Here is a 27,786-nt window from a genome sequence, read left to right on the forward strand (position 1 = left end):
AAAGGAAGTCCATCTGTTCAGAGTTCACACATTAGTTGGGGAGACTGAGGAAGGCTTATGGGTGGAAACAGATATCCCTAGGGGCTAAGGAACAAAGAGCGGGGCACTCACTGGGTGGGTTGGACAGAATCTGAAAAGCATCTGAACGGCTGATCAGGCAAGGCCTCTGGGGCCAGAGCAGCAAGAGCAGAGGCAAGGGAGTGCATAGCAGCATGGTGAGTAGGGCTTTTGGAACTGCTCTCAGGAGAGAACAGATAGGTGGCAGAAGGGTGCCTTTCTGGGGAACTTGCCCAGCCCCTTCACCTTGGGCTCCTGGAGAGCCCCAAAGAAGGTCCCTCCCCCAAACAATAATAACAGTTAAATACACAGTAAAGTTACCGTATCATATGTGTATGGGTCAACATATTTTCACAAATTTGACACACTTGTGTAACTGGGATCTAGATCAAGAAACAATACATGGTCAGCACCTGTGGTCAGGACCCCATTCGATCACTGCTCTCCCCAGCGGAAGCACTATCCCAAACTGTGTGTTGGTTTCACCTGTTTCTATACTTACTATGGGATCCTATAAGCTGTCCCCAGTGCTGGGTGTTAAGTCGGTGTGATTCAGCCACGTTGTTGCATGTAGTTAAAACGTGTTCATCCTCAGTACCGCATGGCATTCCAGCTCGTGACTATGACTGACAATCGTCTTATCCGTTCTACTCTCCATGGACATTTGGGCAGTTTCCAGTTTGGGCAAGTACATCCTGAGCTACCGTGCACACTCTGGTTAGGTGCACACCTAGGAGAGGAACGGCTGTGCCAAACCCTTTTTCCCTGGGCCAAACCCTTTTACAAGGTAGTTGTTCGAACTTCTACTCCCATCAGCAGAATATGGAAAGTGAAAACATTCATGTGTCAAATGCGAGGGCAGATTCCACAACAGGAAATCGTTTGTGAAGTCCTCTTACTAGGAAACTTTTATATGAGCTCTTTTTTTTTTTTTAAGTTTATCTTTAAGAGACAAAGCAAGCATACACATGAACTGGGAAGGGGTAGAGAGAGAGGGAGAGAGAGAATCCCAAGGAGGCTCCACGCTGCCAGCACAGAGCCCAACTTGGGGCTTGATCTCATGAACCATGAGATCATGACCTGAGCCAAAATCAAAAGTTGGACACTCAACAGACAGAACCACCCAGGCACCTTGTCCCCACTTTGTTTTTTGAGCTTTTTTAATTTCAGAAAAAAAAGTTCAGACTTCTCAATATTTGAAAGGAAGTTATCAAATGAGGATTTTCAGTGTTTAACACAAATCTTAATAAAAAATTGAGTAATCTCTCCTCTTCCTTGCCCTCAGGAGGGAAAAAAACCTCATCGGATCAGAGGACTGGAGGTTTTATATTTCAAGTTGATTTACCATGATAGTAAGTCTATGGTCACGAATGAAATGAAATTAGTAACATCAACCAAGCCCACTGATGGTCGCACTAACGGTCAAACGAGATAGCTCTTCCAGAGCCAAGGCTGACTACCCAATTTGCAGTGCAGGAAAAGAGTATTTTGGTTTGGGTTAAACAAAAATGAAAGGAAAATGTTAAATGGCTGAGATCTAAATATGTATGTGTCGGAGTCTTTCATAAAGAATTCTCTCAGTCTTAATTTATCCTTAAAAATCTCAGAGTAACAAGAACCAACCTTATGTATATATGCTATTATAAAATTGAATATTGATAAGATTCTGTCTGGTTTACATGGATGTCAAGAAAGATTCACATTTAAATTTCTACATGGGACTGTACCGATCAACTAGAGAAAAGCATGCCCCTAAAATAACTTTAAAATATAGCTTACGATAAAGGAGCCACATGGAAACTTGTATGCAAATGGATATATTAAACAAAATTGCCTAGATTTGTCAACCCTACAACAGTTTAATGTATAGAATAAGGGCTAAAAAGTAGTCATTTACATAAAACATATAAAGTTTCCATATTCATATGCTTAATGCTTTTTCTTCCCAAGTAAAAGTCTGGGAAAGGAATTCATTTGAAGAGAGAACAACTCATGTCAGCAAAAAAGATGTGCCTGTGTATCTTCCTTTGCATATGCAAATGGAATTTATACATTTTATAAAAGGCCACAGGAGTAGTCCAATGGCAGGGCGGCCATAAAAAAAGTTCTTCATATATAGTTAGATTTGAAACTAAGAGATTTTATTTTGTCTCTGATCTAGGCACTGTTGTAAGCACATTATGAATATTAACTCTTCAGTCCTCAAACCAGTCTTGGGGGTCCTTGAGGGTCCTGTAATTACCCCATTTCACTGATCAAGCAATGGGAGCAGAGAAAACTTTTCATAGACAGCTAAGCTTTTGCCCTGGTAAACCTCAGGGAATGCTATCTACCTCTTTCAAAGCATATTTAACTTTCACATCTTTAATGGATGCATGACACTATCTTGCTTCTTTACACTAAGACCAATTTTTAAGGGACCTTATGGACAGATAGCTCTGGCTTTATGTGCCCAACTTTTAATTCAGAATGTTGGAGGGAAAAGGGGTTTTAGAGAATCTAAAGATTATATATGTGTAGCAACTGTGCAGAAGACTGCGTTTTTCTAAGAATAAAGGTAGTTAGGGATCCATTCTTGTGGTTATTTGTTTAGCTGTGTGAATTCACTTCCTTAGCTCTGCCGAGCAGGTACAGAATGCCTCAGCATCAAGCCTCTGACTCCTCCTCCCAACCTGGAATAAACAAAACATCCATTTATATTCATTTTCAAAATAAAGCTCTGGAAGTGGTGAGGTTCAATTCTAAGTGCTAACGTCTTTAGAGTCTTCCCTGACACCAAGCAGTGCTCCTAGGACGGCCAAATATAAGCTCTGCCTCTAACACTCTGGGCAGTGCCAGTTTTGTGCTCTCAAAATCTCCTGGCTGGGGCACCTGGGTGGCTCAGTTGTTGGATGTCTGGCTCTTGATTTTGCCTCAGGTCCTGGTCCCAGGGTCATGGGATCAAGCTCTGTGTCGGGCTCTGTGCTAAGCACGGAGCCTGCTTGAGATTCTCTCTCCCCCATCCCCACCCCCCAAGAAAAATAGCTCCTGGCTTCTCTGTGACACCTGTGTGATCAGTTGAACCTATAGCGCATATGAAAAATGCCAACCATTTTTTTGCCTGCCATTTTTAAATTAGAAGTTCTCAAACTCACAGGCAGTTTTGTGAAAAAGGGTTAAAGTGGGGGAAAGAGGTAGGATTAGAGTGGATTTTTCCATGACTCCGTCACCAAGCAAAGCAGAGTGGTGGTGAAGTTTCCTGTGACTAAAGAAAGGCTTTCTGGGCTTCACAACCTGCTCTCAAGGTTAAATGTGATGTGGCAGTGGTGGGTCAGTCAATTTTACTCACTAGCACACTTGACCCTCCCAAATTAAAGTATCGTGCTTTTAAGCAGGTTCACGTTTAAGTAATATACTTTTTGGGAGATAACTCTTGATCATGAGAAATCCCAAAAAGTGAAGTGGCACAACACTGTCGACCTTGAAACCTTTCCAAAGCCAACACCAGGGACACGGCGGACAAACAGAATCAGACTCGGCACAGAAGGCTGGGGGTAGTTCCAAGGACACCACAAGAAACCGCCTTCAATAATGCTGCACTTGTACGTATCAGCTGTGCGTTTGAAACCCACTTTCATCTCTTCTGTACATTGCCCTTGATGAAAAACAGCTGCAAACTTGGATTATCCACGAGGACACAAGGACATAAGCTGAAGGCCTGACAATACCAGCACATCTTAATGTAATCAAATCAGAGTTTATAAATACATCTAGGCAGAACTGAGGGGAAGACAACGCTCTCGCACCTCAGGGCTGTGGAGGTTCCCCTGAGGGCGATTCCTCCTTTGCTGTCACCTGAAGCAGAGGTGGGGCGGTTTTCTGGAGGCCACAGCATCAGGGAGGTCAATTCTGCTGAGACACATCCACAACCAGACTTCTTTCCCTCCCGTCTGAGTCCCAGCTCCATCCAAACATTCTGTCTAGCTTGGTGGACCTCCTTAACTATTTTATTTCAATCACCCTGGAAACTGTAAAAAGAAAAAGAAAAAAAAAAAGCACAGCGACAGAAGAGCAAGGCTTACTGGTGACTCTAGGACCAGCAGCACTTCCTGGCTGCTGGGATGGTGCCCCTGACCCCTTCATCACACACCTGCCACATTCCATGTGAACACATCAAACCCTCAAGCCTGATTAATCACCCTGCCCAAGAGTCTACAGAACACAGTTCACATGACCTAAGAGCCACACGAAGGTCAGAATACAAGACCAAACAAAATTAACATGCCTGCCACATCCAGTGTCATAATCTGCTTCTAGTTCGGTTAACCCCAAATGTCCAGACCGCGCATCCCAAGAACCTCCCCCTTCGATGTGGATCAAAACGGTGTGTGTCCAACGGGCTCTGCATCTCCCCCACCTCTGAGAATATCACGAACTGTTTCTACAAGTCAAATAGCCTTGGGACTGGATCATGCTCCAGACGAGTAAGTCTCTGGGAACTTAGAAGTTTTAATGATTCGGCCATAAATGTTTCTTCACACATCATAAAAAGAAATTTTAATTTGACCTCAGAGTAAGGAATACATTGTTAACTTTCCAGTGATGTTCTAACTCGTTTAGATCACGTAAAAGGTACCACAACCCCCAATGCACTGAAGTGTTTCATAATTAGTTCTAGGGAACTGATGTTCCAAAAAAAAAAATGAACTGGTAGGATTAAATGCACATAAAATTATAAGGTATGCACTGTATTTTATATTGCTGTGGGATCACTTTTCATCCTGATTTCAGAACCTACAGAAAAAAATCTCAAGGGAGGTGTCCTACACATTTCACGTAGGAGAGATTCAGAGACATCACGCAAGGGGTGTGGGATCACACAGCTCACGCCTGGGCTGGGCTGAGAGAAGTCATCACACCAGTGTTTTCCTCTCCTAATTGATATTATTTTTAAGGTTTTATGCTATCTACCTCCTAATTCCCTCAAATACTTTACCGCAAGGTTATGTTATACTATAAATCCCTTAATTCTCTCCAAAGCTTTACCACAAAGATTTGCATCACAGATCATGTGACTATTACTACTGGATTTATTCATTTCAAAGTGTACATTTTTAGACTCCTGGCAGTATAGGAAGTTGGACAACCAGGATATTTCATGTTCTGGTCATTTACACTCCTGTTGTCTGGGGAGAACAGTTATTAACCAGAGAAACGCATATGTATTAGCAGTAAGGATTAAAAAGAATGGGAACAACAACAACAAAAGAGAATGGAGACATGGTTTGCACCTTTTGGAAATTCAGCTGTTAGGCTCAGTTCTATGGGCTAAGAGCATCCACATTGATTGCTCAAGAGTAACACAAAAATACATGTTCATCTTCGGAACATTAGCAGTGATTATCAAATTAAAAATAAGAAAATAAATCTCTGTGGTTTGCAGGCCAGTAGGATTTGAAGACTGATTCATCAAATAAAAACCAAATGAGAACTATGTGCCACAAAAGAATTCTGCATACAGTTTTCATTTAATCATTCCACCCACCTTCTGAGGCTTCCTAAGCCTGTTACTGGTGATGAAGCCAGGGACTATAGGAATCACAGACACAGTTACACGACAACGCTGAGATCAGAAGCCAACACACGTCTCATTCCGAACATCGGAAAATAGACCACCAGTATTTAGGAATCTGACACATGTCAGCCTTCCCGTCCCTCCTCAAAAATTAATGTTTTGATCTTTCTGGGCCATTCTTGTAACATGAAAATGTGAAACGATTTCAAAATAAAAAAAAGTTAACCTGCTACTTCTCATTGCCTTTAGTGGGAAAACAGGAAATGGTAAGGAGGTGATGAAGGCAGGGTGCAGTCGAGGCACAGGCAGGCAAAGGGCTATGATAGGCTTCAAGGGAAGGTGAAGGGAGAGTACTGTGTGGTAATGATCCAGACGTCAATACAAATTCTGGTTCTTTCATCGAGCCAACAAATCCCGCTTCAGTATCTCCTCTGTGCTGGGAACTGGCAACGTGAAGCGACTAAGGAGCCTGCCCTCAGGACTCCGTCTGGAAGGGGAGAGAGCGATCGTGACCAGCAATACAATACCATACGCCGAGAGCTAGAGGCTTCTACACGGCTCTGCAAGCACGGGGGACTGACCCCCTCCCGGGAGAGTTAGGGGACACCTCCTAGAGGAAATGACACTTATGTTGGGGTCTCAAAGGATGGGAAACAGTTTTCCTGACAGAGGACAGGGGAAGGGCCACCCAGGCAGAGAATATTTTCAAAGGCAAAGAGGTCGGGGAGATCGAGGTGCATCCCAAATATGGAAGGTAGCTCTCTGCTTGCAGCCTGAAATGCATGGTGGTGTTGGTAGAGGTAACAGAGAAACGATGCAGGAGAGGTGGACGGGGACCATGATTCTGGCTCGACCACGTGTGACCTGCATTGTGCACACTATGAGGAGCCAAAGGACTTAAGGCAGGGAAGTGATACAGTCCATGATCAGATCACTTGGGTGGCTTTGTAGAAGATGGACTAGAAAAAGCCAGACAGGTGACAAGGAGGCCAGCTGTTTTGAACTCTACTCGGAAGGATGACCCTTGCAGCCTGAGCGGGCCTTGGTGACCTGCTCGTTTAGCTTCCCACTGTAAAGTGACAAACTGAGGTCTGGAAAGGTTAAGACGCCTGCACAAAGACACCCAGCCAGCAAGTAACAGAGCCAGGACAGGATCCCTTCCCCCTGCCTAGAGTGCCAGAAAAAAAAAAAAAAATGAGAGCCCTCAAGTCGGGTTCCTAGGAGTGGCTACAAGTTTATCCACTTGAAAAAGACAACAGAAAGGCTAGAGAACAACAATCAGTCAAAGAGTGAAGAAATATTTTTACATTGAGCCCGGATTCCTGCTGTCATTCTATACCAGAGCAACACAGCTTAGCTATTGAGTAAAACAAACCAAACAGACAAGGGAATTGAGGGGAAAGTGCGCAGCCACTTTCTAAATCGACCAAAGTAATCAAACCTTGACTGTCCACACACGCTGAAATTCAGAGCCATGAGCAAAGTCCTTTTGGGTAGCCTGGGTCAGTTTGTTTCCTAAGAGCAGAGGGTCACTAGCTATGTTGTCTAGAAAGAAAGCCAGTTGGCAAGACAATACTTTAGCCACAGAACTACTCGTCACGCTATTCAGTCCCCAAAAATATCCAAAGTAACCTAGCGTGATTGCCACTGTTGCTCAAGTGAGATTCTAAGCCAAACACCCTCCCCCTGGAACTTGAGGATAGGGAATTAGGTCTGTTCTCTTTTCCAGAAAACTCAAATCTCTAGGTGAAGCAAAAATGCTCAAGATCTGAAAAACCCAAACACCTTCCTCTAGCCCACTCGTAATTTCACTCCGAAGAGGGAGATTTAAACTGGGAGCTTATTTTCAGGATAGAAACAGGCTTTCAGACGCCTGCATGCTTTCCCAAAGGGCCTCTGAGACTTCCTAACCGTGTGTCAAGTGGTGGGGTGTCAGCAGGATCTGGGGCTGCCCTCCTCCCCAGCACGGAGCCCCCATTTTGAGTTAAAGTGAGCAGCAGGCCAAGGAAGAAAGGTATCTGTGTGATTCAACACCCCATTTCGTATTGCACATCCCAAACCGTTAAACAAAACAGAGCACATCATGTCTTCCATTGGCTACAGATGGGAGAGAAACAGCCACAATAATAAATTCACGGAGGTGGAGTGTGTCGTCACACGTGTTGCCAGGATGTGTGATCGGAAGGTGCGTGGGGGGAGTTAATACCATATGTCATCCAACTCTCGTGGGCCTGCTCCCATGTCAACAGCATCATGTTCCCCCACCACAGCGTCGACACCATCCCTGATGCCGCGGCGCTCCGCCAAACCTACGTGACTCTTACCAGGTACTGGAGTCGCTGGCGCTCAGTCTCAGGGGTAAACTCTGAAGACATGGGGATGATTTCTCCATTTCTGATGATTATGGCCCTAAAACGGTTAAGAGAAATACGCATTGTCAGTAGCCAATCTCGTAAGTACCTCAATTTTATAACTCCGGAGCTTGGTTTCGAAGACCGACGAAATGCCCAAGGGACACTTTTTCTAACAAGCTGCATGGCAACATTCTCTTTTCGAGAAAACTCAAATCTCTAGGTGTAGCAGAAATGCTCAACTCTGGATCCCTCACCAAAGTAAACATATGGCTACGTTTACTTTCTCTGCTGGCTGGAACCATGTCTTAACGCCCAGCACCAACCTTCCTACTTGGCACATGGTACACACACTCAGTGAACAAGTGGATGAAATGAATGATGTAAATTGACGCTTCCTCTAGACCAGTGCTCTCCAATAGAACTTTCTGTGACAATGGATATATTTTAATCTGTGCACTCCAACATGGCAGCCACTAGCCACATAGGGGCAATGAGCATCTAAATTACATTTAAATTAATTAAATTACATTTAATTTTACCTAATTTTTAATTAACTTATCTTTAAGTTCAGGTAGTCACAAAGTGGCTAGTGTTTCATGGAGTAGATAGTATAGCTCCAGGTCTGTGTTACGCCAAGTGTCAGTGGGCCAGAAGCACGGGCCTCACCACGAAGCTTATTAGAAATGCAGACTCCCAGGTTCCACCCCAGACTTGCTGTATCAGAATCTTCATTGTGATTCATAGGCACATTAAAATCTGAGAACACCTGACTGAGACTCATGAGTTTCTAGGTAGTATCCTGGATCCAGGAAGAAAACACTCATCTCATCCTGAAGCTTAGGAAATTCACATGCTTCCAAAAATTTGCCCCAAGAGCTACTGCTGACTCAAGAATGTGAGAGAACAGAGATCCCTAAGGGAGCTATCTATGAAGAGGCTATAGCATGGATAACCATGGAGCAACCTTTCCTAGGCCTATTCCAGATGGAGCTTCCTGTTCCTAGATCTTATTCCAAAGTGGTTCCGAACAGCCACTTTCTAGCGATCAATTGGTTGAAGTGGCTTGGAAATTGCATTTGATATGAACTCAACAGCTCCAACAGCTCCAAGTACCAGGGAGCCGGAGACTTGGAGACTGAACACACTTCTCTGTAAAGAGCCACAAGCACGGGAAGTGCCTTTGATGAGCTCAACTCTGGGTGGATGCCTCATGGACTCTAGGGTCAGCTGCACTCTTTGTGCCAAGAGGCCCCAGGCACCCCTCCCTCCCACCATAAACATAGTCTCCAAGGGCACCCAGGTGGCTCAGTTGGTTAAGCATCTTACTTTGGCTCAGGTCATGATCTCACAGTTCATGAGTTCAAGCCCTGCAATTGGGCTCTGTGCTGAAAGCACACTTCCAATGCTCTGTCCCCTCCTCTCTCTGTCCCTCCCCTGCTTGCACTCTCTATCAAAAATAAACACTAAAAAAAATATATATATATATTTATAATATATATATAAATATATATATATAAATTTATATAAATATATATTATAAATATATATATATTTATATATATATATATTTTTTTATATATTTATATATATAAAGTTAGTCTCCAACACTGAAGCGATCCCAATAAATGGCTGCAGCTCTCCCCCAACCCCTCACCCACCTGTGCCCAGTTGTTGCTGTCATGGAGACTGGGAGGGCAGGTAAGGGAGAGGGTGATAACAAAAATCATGGGGGCTTTCGAGGATTAATGGGTCTAAAACTAGTGGAAACTATGAGAAGATGGAAAATGTTAGGGGAGCTGACTGGGAAAAAGATGTAATATTTGTATCATCACTTCCTTTATTATGATGTCAAAAATAGGAAATATTAAAAGTTCCTTCTTATAAATCTGTTGTCACTTGTAAAATGCAATTCTCCCCTCCCAAGAAAAGTGATATCCAGCATTCACAAATCAGTGTGTTTATTCAAATGGTCTTTGTCCTAATGTATCAGTTAAGACTAACTTCCAGAATAAAGGAATAAGGGTTTTGAATGAGGATGGAGAGACTTGGAGAGCTTGAAAGGAAGGTCTAGTTTAGGGCCTAATCTCAAACTAGCAAGAAGTACCCTGAGATCTGGGGTGATGAGAGCGAAAGTCATTAGGCAATAAATTCCAAAGGCAAACTTCTATTTCAAAATTTTGCTTAAAGCTAATCTTAACTCTTTCTCTTCCCTTTTTCTACATGGTCCCTGAATTCTAGCTTCCAGGCTCTGACTAGGAAAGTTGGCTATCTGGGAGGGACATAAAAGATAATGAGTAAAAGGGGGGAATCTGGTGGCTCAGTCAGTTAAGCCTCTGACTCTTGATTTTGGCTGAGGTCATGATCTAGCTCATGGTTTGTGAGATTGAGCCCCGCATTAGGTTCTGTGTGGACAGTGGGGAGTCTGCTTGGGACTCTCTCCGTCTCTCTCTGGTCCTCCTCGACTCGTGCACTTTCGAAAGAAAAGAAAAGAAAAGAAAAGAAAAGAAAAGAAAACAAAAGAAAAGAAAACAAAAGAAAAGAAAAGAAAAGAAAAGAAAAGAAAGAAAGAAAGAAAGAAAGAAAGTTAAAAAAAAAAAAGAGAGAGAGAGTGAATTACACTTGGGTGGATGAAAAAACTATCCATAGCAAAGGCCTCAAAATTTTTCTTGGTAACAACATTATCTGTAATTGTCTAATTGTATAGAGTCTGGACCATCAAGAATCCATATGCCTTTTCACTGGTTATTACAAAAAGACAATGGACATAAAAGGGTGTCATTCTGGCTGAGTCACCACTAAAAAAGTGACTTGAAAGATTAAGGCAAACTAGGCAGGACCCTTGGGCTTAGTGGGCAGGGAAAGAGAACACAGCAAAGGCACTGGCCACCACTATGTTTACTCTATTTTTTTAATTTCAAATTCACACACAGGGAGGATGAGCATTCAATTCCAATGTTCACGGCTGAACAATGTTCATTCCAATGTTAGCTCACCCTAGCTAATTACTTTCTTAAATAGATCTTTATATCCAAATCCATCTACGTACAGAGCATTCTTCATTTCTGTTTGAACTACCAAGTTCTTCCTTCATGAGACACCCATGGATTAAAGATGACAGCATGTTTGGCAGTCAGACTTTCCAGTCCCTAAACTATGATGCCTCTTCCTATGCTTCCTGGCTTCCTTTTGATCTTTCTCTCTTTCATCCCTCTGATCTTGGGATCAATGTGTCAGAGTGCTGGTCTCCAATCTGGAGTAGGGCAGCGAGAGGGAATGGGTTTCAAAGGGAACAGAGTGCATGTGAAGGCTGACAAATCTTGCACTAAACAACCAATAAACTAGATTAATGCTTTAAAGCCACATTCTGTCATCAGAGGATCCTTGTAAACTTTCAATCTTCTACTTCAGTATTTTACGAGCTGTTTTTCCTAAGGAAAATTATTTAGAACAAACAGAAAAAAGCTGTGGCAATAATAAGAATCAAGGAGAATTAGGCATATGCCCTGGCCTTTCTTCTGGGCCCTCAGATCTGGACCTCTAGATAAGACTACGGTCAGATTTTGAATGACATTCCATTTACTTACTCAGAGATTGGCCAGAGATTAAGTGAGGAAGCTCCTAGGGGCTGGGGTAATTTAACCAACTGGCAACCACTTCCTACCTGGTATCCCCTTACCATAAGAGTTGGGGGGTGGTGGGTTCTAAGCATATTACCCAAAGTTAAGGTTAGCCTTTCATTCACAGAGACTGAAACTGAAATTTACATGCTTTCATTTCTTATCCGTAGCATAGATGGAAATTACTTGTAACATGGTGAATGGTAAGGTCTAACGTGTTCTTCGGACCCAACTGCAAGGGGACGGGAGGAGAGGAGGTAAAGCAAAGACATTAATAGTTTTTTTAAATGTTTTCGCACCCTCCGCAAACATAAGCCACAGGAGAGAATAAACGTAATTTATTGCTGGTGAGAATTTTGAGTTCAGAAAGCAATTTCTTGAAAACTTTGCTGCTTCCATCCTCTAATGTCACAGTTTGGAGTCCAAAAGACCTACCTTTTGTCCCTCAAGTTAGTCAAATTGTTAACTGATCAAAAGAAAAATAAGGGGTCAAACGAGGCGCTCATTTCAAAAATCCACTCAATTTTACAACTTTTCTTACAGGGATCACACCAACTCACGTTAAATCCCACCTCCAAGCAGGACTGACAATCTCCAGGGGCATTTGACAAACAAGCAAAGGGGAAAAAAAAATGCGTAAAAGATATGATGAAGCAACTGACAGAAGGGAAAATGCAAATGTTCAATAAACACGTGAAAAGATGCTCAATCTCACTCATCCAGGAAAATGCAAATTAAAGTAAAAATAACATATAACTTTTGCTCATTGGATTGGCAAACGTTTGTTGAAAAATTAAGAATGTGTAATAGTTCAGGGCAAGAGGAAAAGGCCATTCTCATAATTAAGGGGAACGTAAACTGCTATACCTTTTAGTATATGTGCTGCCGAAGCGAGCACAATTGCTATACCTTTTAAAACTATTATAATGATGTAGCCAATGGTTCAGTCATCCTACTTTGGGGACTATATTCTAAAAAAATAGAAGATTCTGTCCATAAGATACGTGGACAAAAATTCACACTTGACATTATTTGTTGTGGCAAAGACTGGAAATAGTCTCAATGTCTATCAAAAGGGGAAATACTGAAGAGTTTCATTTATAACCAGTAAGATATTACACAGTCATTAAAAAAATAAAAAAGTTCAGTATGTTTTGTGACCCGGAGGTACCCCTGATGTATTGTTAGGTGAGAAAATCAAGTTGCAGAGTAGTATGTGGTATAACCCCATTTTTGTAAAAATAAAACCTCCATACAGACACCCCATACATGAGGATTCTGATCCCAGGCCCGAACCCGGTGAGCTCCTCTAGGCTCCGCTGTGGGCGATTACGAAGGGGGTACCAGGCAGGTACCGCACTGGACCCGGTACACAGCCACGGCACTACAGTACCCACGGGAGCTGCAGGTAAGGGCTCTCCTCTCCACCCTCCCCACTGGCCACGTTTATGAGCAAATCCGCATTCCCAGCCTGGGCAGCTCGGCAGGAGGAGTCCTGGCCCCGGCACCTGTCTCCATTGTGACTCGGTACTTTTCCACTCGGAATCCTTCCCCTTCTCCATCCCCCACACCACGAACCCCTGGTTTAAAACGCAGAGGGCTTTTGTCCAGAGCTCCTCAGCAGTGAGAATATTCCCTCCTGTCTGTGCTCCATGTCAACTGACCCTCGCCTGCCCAGATGCCCTTCAGTGAGGAAAATGGAACACGGGGGAGCTGGCACTTTTCTTTTTCTTTGCGTCTTGCCTGTAGGATCACAGTAAGTGAATAAAGGTTGACTGCTGCCTTCAGTTTGGCTCATTGCCCTAATTGGACCACCTTGACAGCTGGCTGCTTGACAGTATAAAAGTACATTTGATTGAACAGGGAGAAAGGCACGTAAGTAGGAGCATTAATTTTTCTTCAATTATCTTTTTGTTATTTGACTGCTGCAGGAAATGTATGTTCCTTTTGTGAAGAGGAATTTATTTGCCTAGATTTGGCCACATATTCACAGAAGTCCTGAAGTCCTACTAAATGCAGATTCGTTTTTGTACCACGACCAATCTTCGTGAACCCTGTGTGCCCCAAGCCCTAGTCCACAGAATCCCACCCGGTGACCCAATCACACATCAGAGGTCATTAGTCAGAGCTCAGGCATGAGTGCAGAAGCATCCTGTAGCTGTGTTGGGAGCCACTAACTGAGAAGCCAGTGGCTACACTGTGTTATGAAAAGTAAGAACTGGTTAAGCCCCCAAATGTCTTTATTATGTACATTGTTTTCAGAAGAAGATGACGGTCTGGAGAATCACAGGGCAAACGCAGGAAAACTTTTGTAGCACTCCCCTTCTGTAACCCTGGGGAAACTCCCCTTCTGTAACCCTGGGGAAACCTTACAAGCCCGTGCTCAGACAGGCACATTCCAGAACAGATTACCTCTCAGCCCTTCTGCACCCCCCTTCAAGGTAAAACCTTTGGCCTTAAAACCAAAGAAAATCCCCAAATTCACAGTTAAATGATTTTGCAAAGAGGTGCCACATCAGATGTGGTATAGAATTTTCAGCCTCAATAGAAGGCCTTATCCAAGTGGCACAAAGAGAAAGAAAAAATGGATACAGACTTATACTTATCAATATAGACTCTATGTATGTGTATACACGCACGTGCACACACACATATGTAAGCACGCACGCACACCTCTAAGTTTAACACTGGTACACCCTATAGAGCAGAAATGGAAAAGAAATACAAAATTGCCAGGCTGCTGCATTTAAAAAAGCAGGTGATGGTGTCCAGCAGCCTAGTTTCTTTGGAATAAGAGATATAAAAAGTGTTCCAAGCAAAACAAAAGTTAGGGATCAAGCTCACTCCTGAAGTCAGAATTGAAACGACGTTGCTTCATTTTACCACCCCTTGATTTCTTCTCTCTGAGGCACGGAAATCGTGGGCCAGCAAAGGAAGTGATTGGAAGCTCACGTCTGAAAGGGCGCTGACGGCCCAGAACTTCATTCCAGTCTCTCCTTGTTAAGAGGTCAGCCAGCCGTGCAGCATGGAACCCATTAAATACGTGTAAATGTAGGACACACAAATAGGCAGGAGGAAGGTCCTGCACGATCTACCCTTTCTAGGGGGTTGTAAGTTCTGACAGTTGACCCAGGAGGGGATAACGTGAAAGTGAAAGCACGAAACGACACACACCGTGGGGCGATGGCTAATTGCTGAACCCTCCCCCAGCTCAGAAAGCCCGTGGCATCGGAGAAGGGCACGGACACGCGCACCATCAGCAGTGGTGAGGCTGCGTGGCACGGCAGAAGAGGAAGTGGCCTGGGAACGAGCATTTGGAGGGGCCAGCCCCGCCTTGAGCTTGTCTTTAGCTCCGGGCCTCCGTGTCCCTGCCTTGAAAAAGAAGAGAGGGGCCCAGCTCATTTCCCAGGCACCTTTCAAGTCTAAATTTAAACGATTCTTAAAATAAGTCTGAGGTAGGTGGGGGAGAGAAAGAGGGACAACTGTTCCAGTTACTGCTTCTCTTCTCAGGAGGGGGCCACCGCCACAATTTACATTCGAACAAATATAAACCAAGCCAGAAGTGCCGGGATGGGAAAAGTCACCCTTGGTGCAGCTCTTAAATCATAAAGGACAGGAAGCCCATTACTGGGCAAGCCCCTCAATGTCATTTCACTGTTGTCACCCGTCCCCTTGGAACGCAGGGCCGCAAACAAAAGGCACCTTCGACACTGTTAAGAGTATTCATGGGATGCCCTGATTCCATTACACACTTTTTCAGCTGAAAGTGATTCGAAACGCAACATTAAACTGCACATTTCCAGAATGGAGGAGAAAATCGGATACAAGGTGACAAAGAGAAACCATTTGGAAAACCCTTTTTGACAGTGTATATCAATTCCCAAGTACAGAGAGGAGGCATCCATTTTGTCAAGAAGCATCAGACCTTGTGAGTTCTGTTCGGATGCAGGAGTGTCTCCTTCAAAAGTATCAGAAATGTGTCGATGGAAAAGAAAGCAGGGCAGCTGACGGAACAAGCTGGGGTTACCACCGGCAGAGGACAGGCAGGCTGTCGAGGCTAATTAGAGGTGTCAGGAAATAGCTGAAGGGAAAAAATAATCCCAGGAGCCTAGAATTAGTTTGGGTGTGTTTCTAGTCATTCCATTTTCAGAATGGATACTAAAGAAAAAGTTTGCAAACACGATGATTCATTTAACAGAACCCCAAGTACGCAGTTAAGTTTCTCAGCAAAAATAGTCACCAAAAATGGCCGGGAGAAAAAACTTCCCAATCTTTAAGTAGCTGCAAAAAATAAGGGACCATTCGTAGAGCAGTAACTGAATCAGATGTTCCTTGTTTTTCTCACAGCTAGCCCAGTCTGTATAATAATTTCTCAATGTCATAATCCTGCCACTTTCTACAAACATCTTGCTTTACCAGCAACCTTCATGAAATCCAATGCACAAGAATAACATCTTCCAGACAAAGTAAAAGCCTCATAGTCATTAAAGAAAACTTATTGAGGTGTTTATTATTTCTGAAAAAAAAAAAAAAATGACCAGGGTTCCATCTATAAATTAACAGTGGGGTTCTTTTTTCTACTTAAAAAAAAAAAAAAACAACCTATGATCCACATTCCATAAAATGCATCCTTTTAAAGCGTGCCATTCAGTGGTTTTGAGTACATTCACAAGGTTGTTCAACCATCACTACTACCTACTCCTGGAACATTCTCATCACATCAGAAAAAAAATCCTCACCCTACTGGTACCCATTAGCAGTCACACCCCTCTCCTCCACATACTCTCAGGCCCTGGAAACCACTAATCTCCTTTGTTTCTATGGATTTGAGAATTCTGATATCATTTGCCAATGATATTGTATAAAGGAGATCGTGTAATATACAGCCTTTTGCCTGGTTTCTTTCACTTAACATAAGGTTTTCAAGGTTTACCCTTGTTATAGCATGCATCAGTACTTTATCCTTATGGCTAAATGAATATTCCACTGTATAGATATACTACATTTTGTTTATTCATTCATCAGTTGATGGGACATTTGAGTTGTTTCCACTCCTTGATTATTGTGATTAACACTGCTATGAACACTCATTTACAAGTTTTTGTGCAATTATGTTCTTAATTCTCTTGGCTACATGCCTGGGAGTGGAACTGCTGAGTAACATGGTAAGTCTATGTTTAATCTTTTGAGTAACCGCCACTTGGTTTCCCAAAGTGGCTGCGCCATTTTACATTGCCAATGGTGGGTTTTAAAATTCTCTCTTCAAGTACCGCAGAGTTCAAACTAAATTTATTTCTGAAAAATCCCACAGTCATTTCTCATTTTACACAGTTTTAAAGTACTCTGCTGGAAAGTTTTGCCTGTATGCTTGGATTTCAGTGCACACACTCAACACTCAATGGTTCATTTTCCATTTACCTCAGAGGATATATATTTATATATAAAACAAAACATATATTCTGTTCTTCTCAAGTGCAGGGTCAATACCTATAATCCACAGCAATGCACAGCCCCCCCCCAGCACAAATGTGAACAAACATTTCTCAAGCTCCAAAGCAAGCACATTTTTCTCCCCATAGCAAGTAGCCAGACTGGGGGAGGCCACCAAAGACATTTATTTTTTTTTCTACTGTAGTCATTTTTGGAGTATGATGGATCCCCCCCCCCCACCCTTAACAAAATAATAAATGATGACTACAGTAGCTCACTGTTTGTGTGCCAAGGCAGGTAGGACACACGGGGTCTGGGAGGCCATCTCTTCTTTACTAATGCTCTGCATCAGTCACACCCAGGTTACAGTTGTGTCCAATTCCGACCTCTTCACTTTAAGAAGGCAATGCAATGGAGCAACGGAACAGAATCCCAGAAAGAGAAATAAAAACAGTTCATGGGGTGGAAAATAGATGCTTTGAAGGAAATTAAAGCAACTGTGGCATTGTAGCCTGAAGGAAAGAATGAGAAACGATTTGATCATACTCTCCTTCACACAATTTGAAATGGTTTTATTCAAAGAATGGTGGGTGACCAGTTCTTCATGCTCAGACTAAAGCAAACAAGAGGAAATTCTATTTAAATCAAATCAGTAAGATTCTATGGTTGCAAATGGGAGAAGAGTTTTCAGATCTTCACATTATGGATTGATCGAAGCTCGTAGGTTTCCATCCCTGGAATTCAAAATGACATGAGGGTGGTTTGTCTATATTTGTCTGCCAAGAGTCTGGAGGCATCCTTCACTGTTTTTCTTTACGGTGCTAGAAATCAAGAACTACATCTACTCTGTGAGGGCAAAGTCAGATGCATGAACAATTCACTCTAGACTGTGTAAGAAGGTCTTGCAACCTGTACAGTATAAGTGAACAGAGCATCCTCATGACCATGGCCCCTGTTCAAACTAAGCTGCATGACTTCACCTCATGGGGCAGGTGGGCTTACTTGTGGCCCATGGATAAGACAAGAGGCTAGATGCCTTCCCTGTAAGGCCTCTCTGGTCTACCTTCTCATAGTTACCCCATGTCAGTTCCTCACACAACAAAGGCTTGGGAAGCCCATCTCTCATTTACTGAACATAACCGTCAGGTTGGTTTGGGGAGCCAGTGGAAGTAGTGGAAAGCAATCAGGGCTCGGAGTCCAAAGTCTAGTTCAAGCTATGAACTCGCTATGCTAGGAAAATCAGCCACTCCGAGACTTGATTTTTCCCATGTGAAAAATGGGGCAGTACCACTTTCTTCAGATTAGATGAATTAAATAATGATGCTGATTGAATCATTAAAGGAAACTCACATATCCGAAAGTCAAATTAAAACAGTTACTTAGAACTTTGTTATTTTGTACAATAACTGTCCATAATTGTGACCCTAAGGAACTGTATAAATGAAAAAATAAATTATACTCAGTGGCCTCACTTAGGCTCTTGTAATAAAATGGTATGATTTCCCATGGGCATTTCAGTCACGTGTTCAGATATTCCATAGAATATTTCAGAATTCCATAGAAAAGAAGAGAGACTGACAGCATGATATTGGTGCATTCCTGTTTCTCTTCATCACTAGCTTTAAAACTCCACCCTCTTCATTAATATTAATGCCATAATCTCCTTAATATTCTTCTAAGCATATGTGTAATATAAGATTTTATCTTGACTAAGATATATAAAAGGTTCCCATGCCAAATTCCCTCTTCTTACAAAAATTCTTCTTATCCTATAATTTACCTGAGGCTACAACTGTGTAAATTAAAAATAAGAGTCTGGACTATATCTGTGGGAATGATAGAAGTCTTAGAAAATACATTAAAAATTTTTATTCTATCTGTATTTTTTATATGCACATAATTTTTTAAATATATTCTCCCAGGTAAAGGAAATGAAAGGTCTGGGAATCCACTGACATTCCCAAGTTGGTCACTGGAGGGTGACAATGTTATTAATGGCAGGGAGACAGAAGAGACGCCAATCTGGTGAAGACAATACTGCATTTTGATTCTGTAAGTTGAATTTGGGACATGTGCCTAATGTCCAAGTAGAAGGACTAGGGAGCACACAGCTGGAAATGTGGGTGTGCTGCTCAAGAATGAGGTCAGTGCTAGAAAAACAGACTTGAGAATAGTCAGGTTTACATGGTAGTCAAAACTAGGGAATTGAAACAAGTGTTCCAGGAAATGTATATAGAAAAGGTGGGTATAAATATGAAGTGAAAATCTAGAAAGATGGGTCTAACGGGGCGCCTGAGTGGCTCAGTAGGTTAAGCGTCTCACTTCGGCTCAGGTCATGATCTCACAGCTCGTGATTTTGAGCCCCACATCGGGCTGTGTCCTGATGGCTCAGAGCCTGGAGCCTACTTTGGATTCTGTGTCTCCTGCTTTCTCTGCTCCTCCCCCCACTCACACTCTGTCTCTCTCTCAAAATAAATAAACACCAAAAGAAATAAGAAACAAAGAAAGAAAGAAAGAAAGAAAGAAAGAAAGAAAGAAAGAAAGAAAGAAAGAAAGAAAGAAAGAAAGAAAGAAAGAAGGAAGGAAGGAAGGATGGGTATATTCTTTCATTTACCTGGTGAACTCTTCACAGTGTAAGTCAATAAATTGAAGTTGCCCTCTATAGTGTTCTCCACAGAATACTCTTCTGAGTGGTAATAGAAAACCACCCCCCCCCCCAAAAAAAAAAATTCATGCTCAGAGAGTCTGGGAAACACTTTTCTCTGCCCCAGGGCTTTTCTGAGCCTTTAATATACTAATATGGGTTGTTGTTCTCCAAGAGTAGATATCTATCTGTACAATAGTCCCAAATGTGACTAGGAGAGGAACAGCTCTTAACATCTCCTCACTTTTCTATCAGGTGTGGGTTAGACTCAGGGACAGATGCACTTGACTGAGCTGCAGCCTAGGGACACAGTAGGCTTCACTACTGGTGGCCTCACGTCCTACTCCCAGAAGGCTTGTCAGGTAATTGTCTAGGGCTGCTCTCTCTGGGGAAAAAGCCACACCATGCATCTCTCTCTCTGACTGACTCCATTTTCTTTTCTGCGATGCGCTTCATTCACAGTCCTGCAGGAGTAAAAGGGGTAGAGACTGGGGTGGAGGCTGCCTTTGAAGAAAGCTAAGCTCTCTCTCCCTCCCCACTCTTTGCCTTTCTCCATTCTGGCTCTTCTCTAAATAGTTTGCCAAGTGAGAAAACCCAGGGCGTGTTCCTGCTACTCTGACTTCAACTGGTGGTTCTGATTGGAAGCTTGAGGGCTTTCTTGTTCTGGTTCTCATTTTATTTCTGTATTTGCCGCCTCTCTGGAATGACTTTCTCTCATCACCAGGATTAGGGGGAAAGAGGCACACAGGCTGTTCTGGTCCTAAGCCATGCACCTGACTCTAGCTTAAACAAAAGAAGACTTCAACATGTTCCAGTAGGGCTCAGGAAGGGACTGCAGTGTGATCGAAGGCCAACATTCGTTACTTATAAAACGTGCTCCTCTATCCATAGATTTCTTTAGTCATCTTTTTTGAGAATAGTAAATCCAGACTAGATCCTGGTAATTAAGAGTTTCCAGGCCTTGGCCATGCAGCTTCTTATTCCTCCCCGGACCTTCCACAAAAACCAGATTGAACATTAACTCACCTCTGCAGAATGGTGTTGCCCCTGGCCAGCTTCCCAAATGGCTCTCATTGCACAGATAGGAAATCTCTCTGACATTTACAGGTGAAGACACATATTTTGGACTTTATGTTTTTGCCCTTTTGCAAACACTCAGACCTCAGTATGGAGTTAAGATCCCATTACTTCTGATGGGAAGGAAGCCCAAGGGTGGACAGTACGACCAGCCTATCAAAAATGTTCACAAAACTAAAACCCAAAATTGATTTATGCTTATGGAATGTGGTGAAGACAACAGAACTGGTCTGCTTTAGTTTTATTTGAAAAATAGAGGTGACTGAGGAAGAGACTAATCGGCTGCCCGAGAGCAAAGGTGGGACGCTGACAGACAGCAAAAGGCATACTATGTTATTGTTATTTTATCTGTTAGACTAAGAAAGGGGAAACAGCCTTGAGTAAAACAAACAAACAAACAAACAAACAAACAAACCAAAAAACCCCCACAAAAAACTAAAGCCCAAGATAGAGGAAACCATTTCAGAAGAGGGTTCTACCACAATAAATGGGATCAAGTCCTCTGGCTTCAACAGATTTACATCTCAGGGCCCTGAACTCCTCAAAAATGAAGCTGTCACAGTTCTGTCAGGGATTGGGGAGGAACTGCAGGGAAGACATGTGCCCAAAGATTAAAGATAGGAAGTCAGATCCGAGTTTCAATGAGACGATGGATTCGGTCAGCTGAGGAGGAGGGGCTTGGTATCAATCTGGAGTAAGATTCTAGAGCAGGCCAATAAAGAAAAGGCATGTGAGGGCTAATAAAGGAAAGCCCTGGTCCTTGGTGGTCTGCCCAGATCCTCTCAGAGAGTAAAGCATGTCATTTCCAACCCTCCCCCCAACGCTTTTTTGGTCCAAGTAAAAGAAATAGTGCACACAGAGTATCAATTTGGACTTCAGAAACCAACACAATCTTTCACTATCTTTTGATGGACAATGAAGAATAGGAATTAATCTAAGTAAAAGTAAGCATGTGAAAAATGGTTGAAATGGCCGCAAATTGTAATGAGTTTCAGTGCATTAGACAGTCACTGTGACTGGGGGGGGGGGGGGGGGGAGGCAGTGGTCAGGAAAGTCAGAGTGGGCTTAAAGATGTGGTCTTTATAGGGCAAAGCTAACACCTCTACACTGCATGGATCAGTTCAGTTCTGAGTGGTACCATGTGTGAAAAGGGAAAAAAATCACATGAACAGGGCCAGGGTCAGAAACCTGGATGATGAATGGTTCAAACCAGCTCTCTGAAGAATATGTGAAGGAAACCGGGAGTGTTCATTCTGAACAAGATTTGTGGAGGACTACAATAGGTACCTCTTAATATCTGAAGGACCAACAAAATACGAGAGTAAATGATCATTCTTAGGCAGTAGGAATATGCCTTTCCTTTCTTAATCTTATTTATTTTTATTTCAAAAAACTGTACACAAGTAACATATGCTGCTTATGTAATAATAGAAAGTATTGTTTTTACAAAAGTTTCGTGAGGTAAACGTGCATATACATATACAAAATAAATGCCTGAAGGAGAAGGTTGTCATAACAAAGAGGAAGTCCAGGCCAGGGAGTGCAGAAATACTGCTGAGCTGGCAACACTGAGGGTATTTATTGAGAAATAGAGAAAAAGTTGGGGGGGGGGGTGCGGATGAGAAGAGTTTGTGCAACTGATTTTGAGAAGCTGACTGACAGAACTAGGGAAGAGATGATGGCACACGAAGAGCTGAAAAGCTAAAAAGCTGTGGAATAATCTCTTCCAGGAACAGCAGCAAAGAGAGGGAGAGAAAAACCAGGATTCCTAACCATGAGCCAGGTGGACCTAGTTAAGCTAACTGGAGAGGTAGCTGAGATGTCAGCAAAGGTTTAGCCAAAGCCAAAGAGTATCTCCAAGGGGTCAAAGAAGAAAAACCTCTTCTTCTAGACTTCACAAGGAGCACTGGATGCTGTGATTGGTGCAGCTGGAAAATGAGGTTGGGGAGAGGGTGGGCGACCAGAAAAAGCACTCCCAGCAGTAGTGAGGCCCAGAAGAGAGACCACTGGCCTGACGGCAGCCAATGGGCACTGTTTGTATCCGTAGGCAACTGAGTCATTCCAACCATGTGGGGTGTGTCAGCCGTAACGCCTACTACTATCCCCGCTCTCCCTTGCACTCTGCTAAGATTCAGTTATGAATCTGAATTATCGGAGTATGGATGGTAGAGTAAAGGAAAAGAGGAAGAAGATCACCGACAAAATAAGGAGTGTAATTTTCAATGGATAAATCATTTCCTGTTTTCATTAACAGGAAAGTTAATGTCAAAAGTAGAAACTCACTTAGCTTCCATGGAAGAGTGGGGGTGCCATTTGAATTTTTGACACAACAATGTACAGGAAATATTTATACTATGGGCTAGTACAGTTGAACAAATAAAAATGTTCACGTAAGTAAAAAAAAAAATCTTAAGTTCTACACAAACTACTTACTTAGGGTTTGTTACTTCTTCCTCCGAACTGTGAGAGAAAAATACACCAGTTCACTCCCATAGATCTCACAGGAAGGAAAAAAAAAAAAGCTGAGGAAGAGGTAAATTCACTGGAAGAAAAACACACTTGAGTAAATCCACCAGAAATGTGTCATCATAGATACACCATTTTCAAATGTTCTTCTCGGGTCAAGGTTCAAGTTGTAAGCTTGTTCTTATAATAACCCTGTTGGAGAGCCACTTCCTACGACAAGACCGCTCTACAAGACACTCAGGAGAAACACAATCCATCAAATCCCATGTTTCTGTGTCCCAATTTCTATGGCCCTATTCAGCTTTACATTTTGATTGTCTGGCATCAGTCAGCAAGTCCCACACTCCAGAGAACAAGAGGCTCTTGGAGCACAATCGCCCTGGTCCCATTGGCTGGTCCCATTCACAACCACCTCTCAAAGGAGAAACACAGATGGAAGCTTTCCCCAAGCAAACCTTTACAGCCTCAGCATGGTGCAATTTAAGAGTGAGATTCAGAAGCAATAAGAGAGAGCACTAATAGAGCCATTTGTTATCATTCGAAACGTGAGTTTGCTATTCAAAAGGCTAACTGTGGTGCGTGAAGCTGAGTGCTTAAAACTGGCCTGGAATCCTAAAGTAACATATCCTAATTACAATCACATTCCTTCAGTCACAGATGAAAAAGTTCACACTTTCTCATGTTTGGCTGGGATCAGTTAGCGTCGTCCGTTGTAGTCATGAGAGCTCTTTCATGAGAATCAACATCTTCATTTGGTTTCCACATGAATAACCCTCGGAAGCTACAAAGTCTTTCAAGAGCATCTATTTTTGCCTTGAGGTCTGGTGGCATCAGAGTTCACATGAACCTCACAGATGAAAGCTATCTGAGCGTGATTTCATCTGTGCCTACAGCGTTCTCACCAAAGGGAGGTCTCTGCCTGTGTGGAGTTTCTGTAGCTATACGGCTGATGGGTTTATTTGTAGTTAAAACTGTTTTCACCAGTTTCCAAGGAGTAAGGAATTTAAAGATGATCTACGATGCATGTTCATCAGAGAATGAATGTGGGAGAAGTCACTGGGACAGTTAACCCAAACACAGCTTTTGACCGCATCCGTGTTTTCTCCACGTCAGCAGCAGGACATAAGCTTTGCCAAAGCTTAGAATTTATCTTTCCGCATACGCAACTGCAATCTTTCTTCTCTCGCTGGCTACATTTTATTTATACCTTTAAACTGTGGATGGGAGGTCTCCACAAACTGGATGGCTCAGTCCGTTAAGCGTCCGACTTCGGCTCAGGTCATGATCTCGTGTTCTATGAGTTCGAGCCCCGCGTCGGGCTCTGTGCTGACAGCTCGGACCCTGGAGCCTGCTTCAGATTCTGGGTCTCCCTCTCTCTCTGCCCCTCCCCTGCTTACACTCTCTCTCAAAAATAAACAAACATTAAAAAGATTTTTTTTAAACTGTGGAGAAAGAAAAGAAAAGGGTGTCTGACCCACGAGAGGTCACAAACTATCTGGCAGCAAAGTGGGTTTCTCTTCTCCATGAAGGGTTACGGTGGCCAGACCACTTCCCAGAATGACTAAAATAATTATTTGTCCTGTAAACAGTGCTAAATGGCCAAATGACCTCGAGTCATTCTGAGGGGTAAGCACGGAGTCTCGGGTTGAAGATTATGCTCTAAGCACATGCCAGCTGGACTCTGCGATACAAAACCCTTAAGCATCCTGCAAAGTGTACCATAGCAATAAACACTCGAGCACCCACCACGGGCTGAGCACTGAATCCACATGGGGTAAGCGCTCACGTGTGGGCCCGGATTTCAGACCATCTGCTTCATGACCAGTGGACTTCTCTTCAGCTCTGAGTCTAACTGTTCACTACTTGACAAAGCAGCCAAAAGTACGACGTCAACTGCTACAATCTCTTGGGAGTTCCCAGCTCATTGCCTCCTTGGCTGCTCTCTCAGAGGATAATTAGAACCCTTGTCAAATACAGAAAGTTGAATCACTAATGCGATGCTAAAACTTACTGCAGATCATTCAACATTTACTAGAGGTGCATCATGCAGAGATGCAGTAAATGACATTTCTTCACAGAAATTTTTGAGCTTAGGGGAACCTGAGTGGCTCAGTCGGTTAAGCATCCGACTTCAGATCAGGTCTTGATCTCGCTGTTCGTGGGTTTGAGCCCTGCACTGGGCTCCACACTGGGATTCTCTCTCTCTCTCTCTCTCTCTGCCCCCTGCCACTCTCTCGCTCTCTCTCAAAATTAATAAATAAACAAAAAAAATTTTTTTTGACCTTAAAAATCCTATTAGTTTGATGGTTTCATTTTCGGGATGAAGAGACCAAGATCTATGGAGGTTAGGGGTTTGGCCAGTCTGAAACCCGTCTTATCTTCCACCTCAGGGTCCACCCTATGCTATGTTTTACCCTCCTCTTGGGGGACCATTACTTCCCACCTAACCTCCTGGTTGTTTCTGAAACATTTAGGGACACTCACAGATGCATTCTGCCACCCTCTAACAAATGCCAGGATTCTTTCCAGTCCTGAATTCCTGCCTTACTCCAGCCGCGACCTTTTCTTTGCCTGCACTGGCTTTCTTCCCCATGCCAGTGATGACCACCCTCCCTCTTCTCTCCTTTGTAAAATCCAGTAATATTAAAAATGTTGAACTGTGGTGAATTTCCCTCCAGACAATTACCAGGGACAAAAATAGTGAAATGAGAGCAAATGAGAGTGACCCAGAAGAAAAGACAGAGTGTGCACCCAGAGACATCACTTACTCCGGAGCCAGTATGTTGAGAGGTACTGTCTGGGGACGCACAAGTCCCCTGGCTTATGTCCTACATTGCCGGGAGGGGAAACCATGCTCTGGAAATCTAGGTATGCCCTAAATTAGCGAGAAGAGACCATGGCTGCAAATGCTTGACAGAGCTGAACCACCAATGTGAAGCAAATCTGCCTCAACTTAGGTAGTAGCTGTACTCACCAACAACACTCTCAACACACAGAAGGCTCAGCCTCTAAAGGAGCTTGAAATTTTAAGCCGTAAAAAATTGACTGAAAATAAACCCATGTGACCTTGAGCATAATGGAAGCCCCAGTAACACCACACTTTCACTGATCAAATTAGAACTTCTAAGACTTCTCCTCTCCCTTGTTTTCTTTCTTTCTTTCAACAAATCCTCCCTGAGTGCCTCCCCTATGCCCAGCACAGGGAACAGGGAACCTGAGAGAACAATCTGCTGCCTGGGAAGGGCAGTGGTCTGTGTGGGAAAGGGGGCAGCGCACCAGAGGGAGAGGCCGATGGGGGGGTAGAGGGTATACAGTGGGGCTGGAGGGACTGGTAGCGGAGAGCCACATGGAAAGCCAAGGGTGAGTAGGGTGGGGTGCAGCACAGGCTGAAGCAACTGTGTGCACTAGACCTCCAGGGTGGGCGTGCACTGGGCACACATGAGGAGCTGGACCCGGGGGGAGGGGTGTGTGCACTGGGCATGCATGAGGAGCTGGACCCGGGGGCAGTGAAGATGACCAGATGGGCTTTGAGCAGAGGATGTATCTTCTATAAAGTAGATCATGCTTGTTGTCTGAGGAAAGTGGATCCGTGTGGGACAGAACTCAAAGAGGGAAACAACAGCCTGTCGTGAAGTTTAAGCGTGAGATATGCTGGTCCTGACTGAGGGTTGGGTAATGGAAATCACGAGAAACGATATATTCATGAGGTAATGTGGAATCAGAACTGACAGAACTCGGGTTAGGCTGGATGGGGAGCCAGGGCAGTGGGGCCGAGGCCATGTTTATCAGGTGTCTCCATGTGCCAGGGACCGTTTCCCCACAATTAACCATCTCCTCCATATCCCAGGTCCCTGTGCACCCACCATGTAGTGTCGTCCCCAGACTAGGTGCATCTGCTTGCCTAGGCTCCTTTAAAGAACACTTTAAAGTCCACAATGGCATCAATGCTGTCATGGTCTTTTCAAACAACAGTGCTATTTATAATCAATTTCTTGGAGAGCCTAAGTAGAGTTGAGCCTGCTTCTGGAAGAGCTTTGAGCGGATACAAAGCTAAGATTCCATTCCTGCCACAGATGAGCTCTAGCCTATTAGGAGAGGGCGGAAGAGATGCTCAATTATGCTGCAGTGTGAAAACAACAGAGAAGGGGGCTGCCTGGATCTCTGGCACACAGAAAAGCACCAGGAAACAGGTCTCTGCCTGGGAGAGGACAGGGGAAGCAGGGAAGACACCAAGGAAACAGTGATACCTAACTTGAGTCTTCTAGAAGACATCCCAGGGTGATGCTGGACAGACAAGGTGGGAGGCAGTAGCATGTTTTAAAAACAAGAGGAAGAGGATGGTTTAGATCTGGGCGGGGGGTGCATAATTACATGGTCTGGCATTGCCAGGGCTTGTGATAGGAGAAGTGACAGGAGACAAAGGTAAAGGCAGGCTGACAAAGGCGGCTGGAATCCGGACTCGTTTCTGCAGATAGAAAGTCCCTGAAGGGCTTTAAACAGGGAAGTGGTGTGGCCACCCACATATTAGTCGTCTTGGGAAGTGACTGGCTGGGTACAGCGGAGTGGCGATCCCCATAAGGAACCCTC

At 43.5% G+C, this 27,786-nt stretch overlaps 1 protein-coding gene across 1 annotated transcript in view; it reads right to left on the bottom strand.

The window, feature by feature from the left end:
• PPM1H (protein phosphatase, Mg2+/Mn2+ dependent 1H) overlaps window positions 1-27,786 on the bottom strand; it is a 260,873-nt gene that overhangs the window by 78,720 nt on the left and 154,367 nt on the right. Inside the window, exon 5 of the mRNA XM_042992666.1 lies at window positions 7,936-8,020. Within this exon, the coding sequence (XP_042848600.1) occupies window positions 7,936-8,020 (85 nt within the window). The remainder of the gene's footprint in view (window positions 1-7,935; window positions 8,021-27,786) is intronic.

Source organism: Panthera tigris, chromosome B4, assembly GCF_018350195.1.
Source record: "Panthera tigris isolate Pti1 chromosome B4, P.tigris_Pti1_mat1.1, whole genome shotgun sequence".
NCBI classification, from domain to species: Eukaryota; Metazoa; Chordata; class Mammalia; order Carnivora; family Felidae; genus Panthera; species Panthera tigris.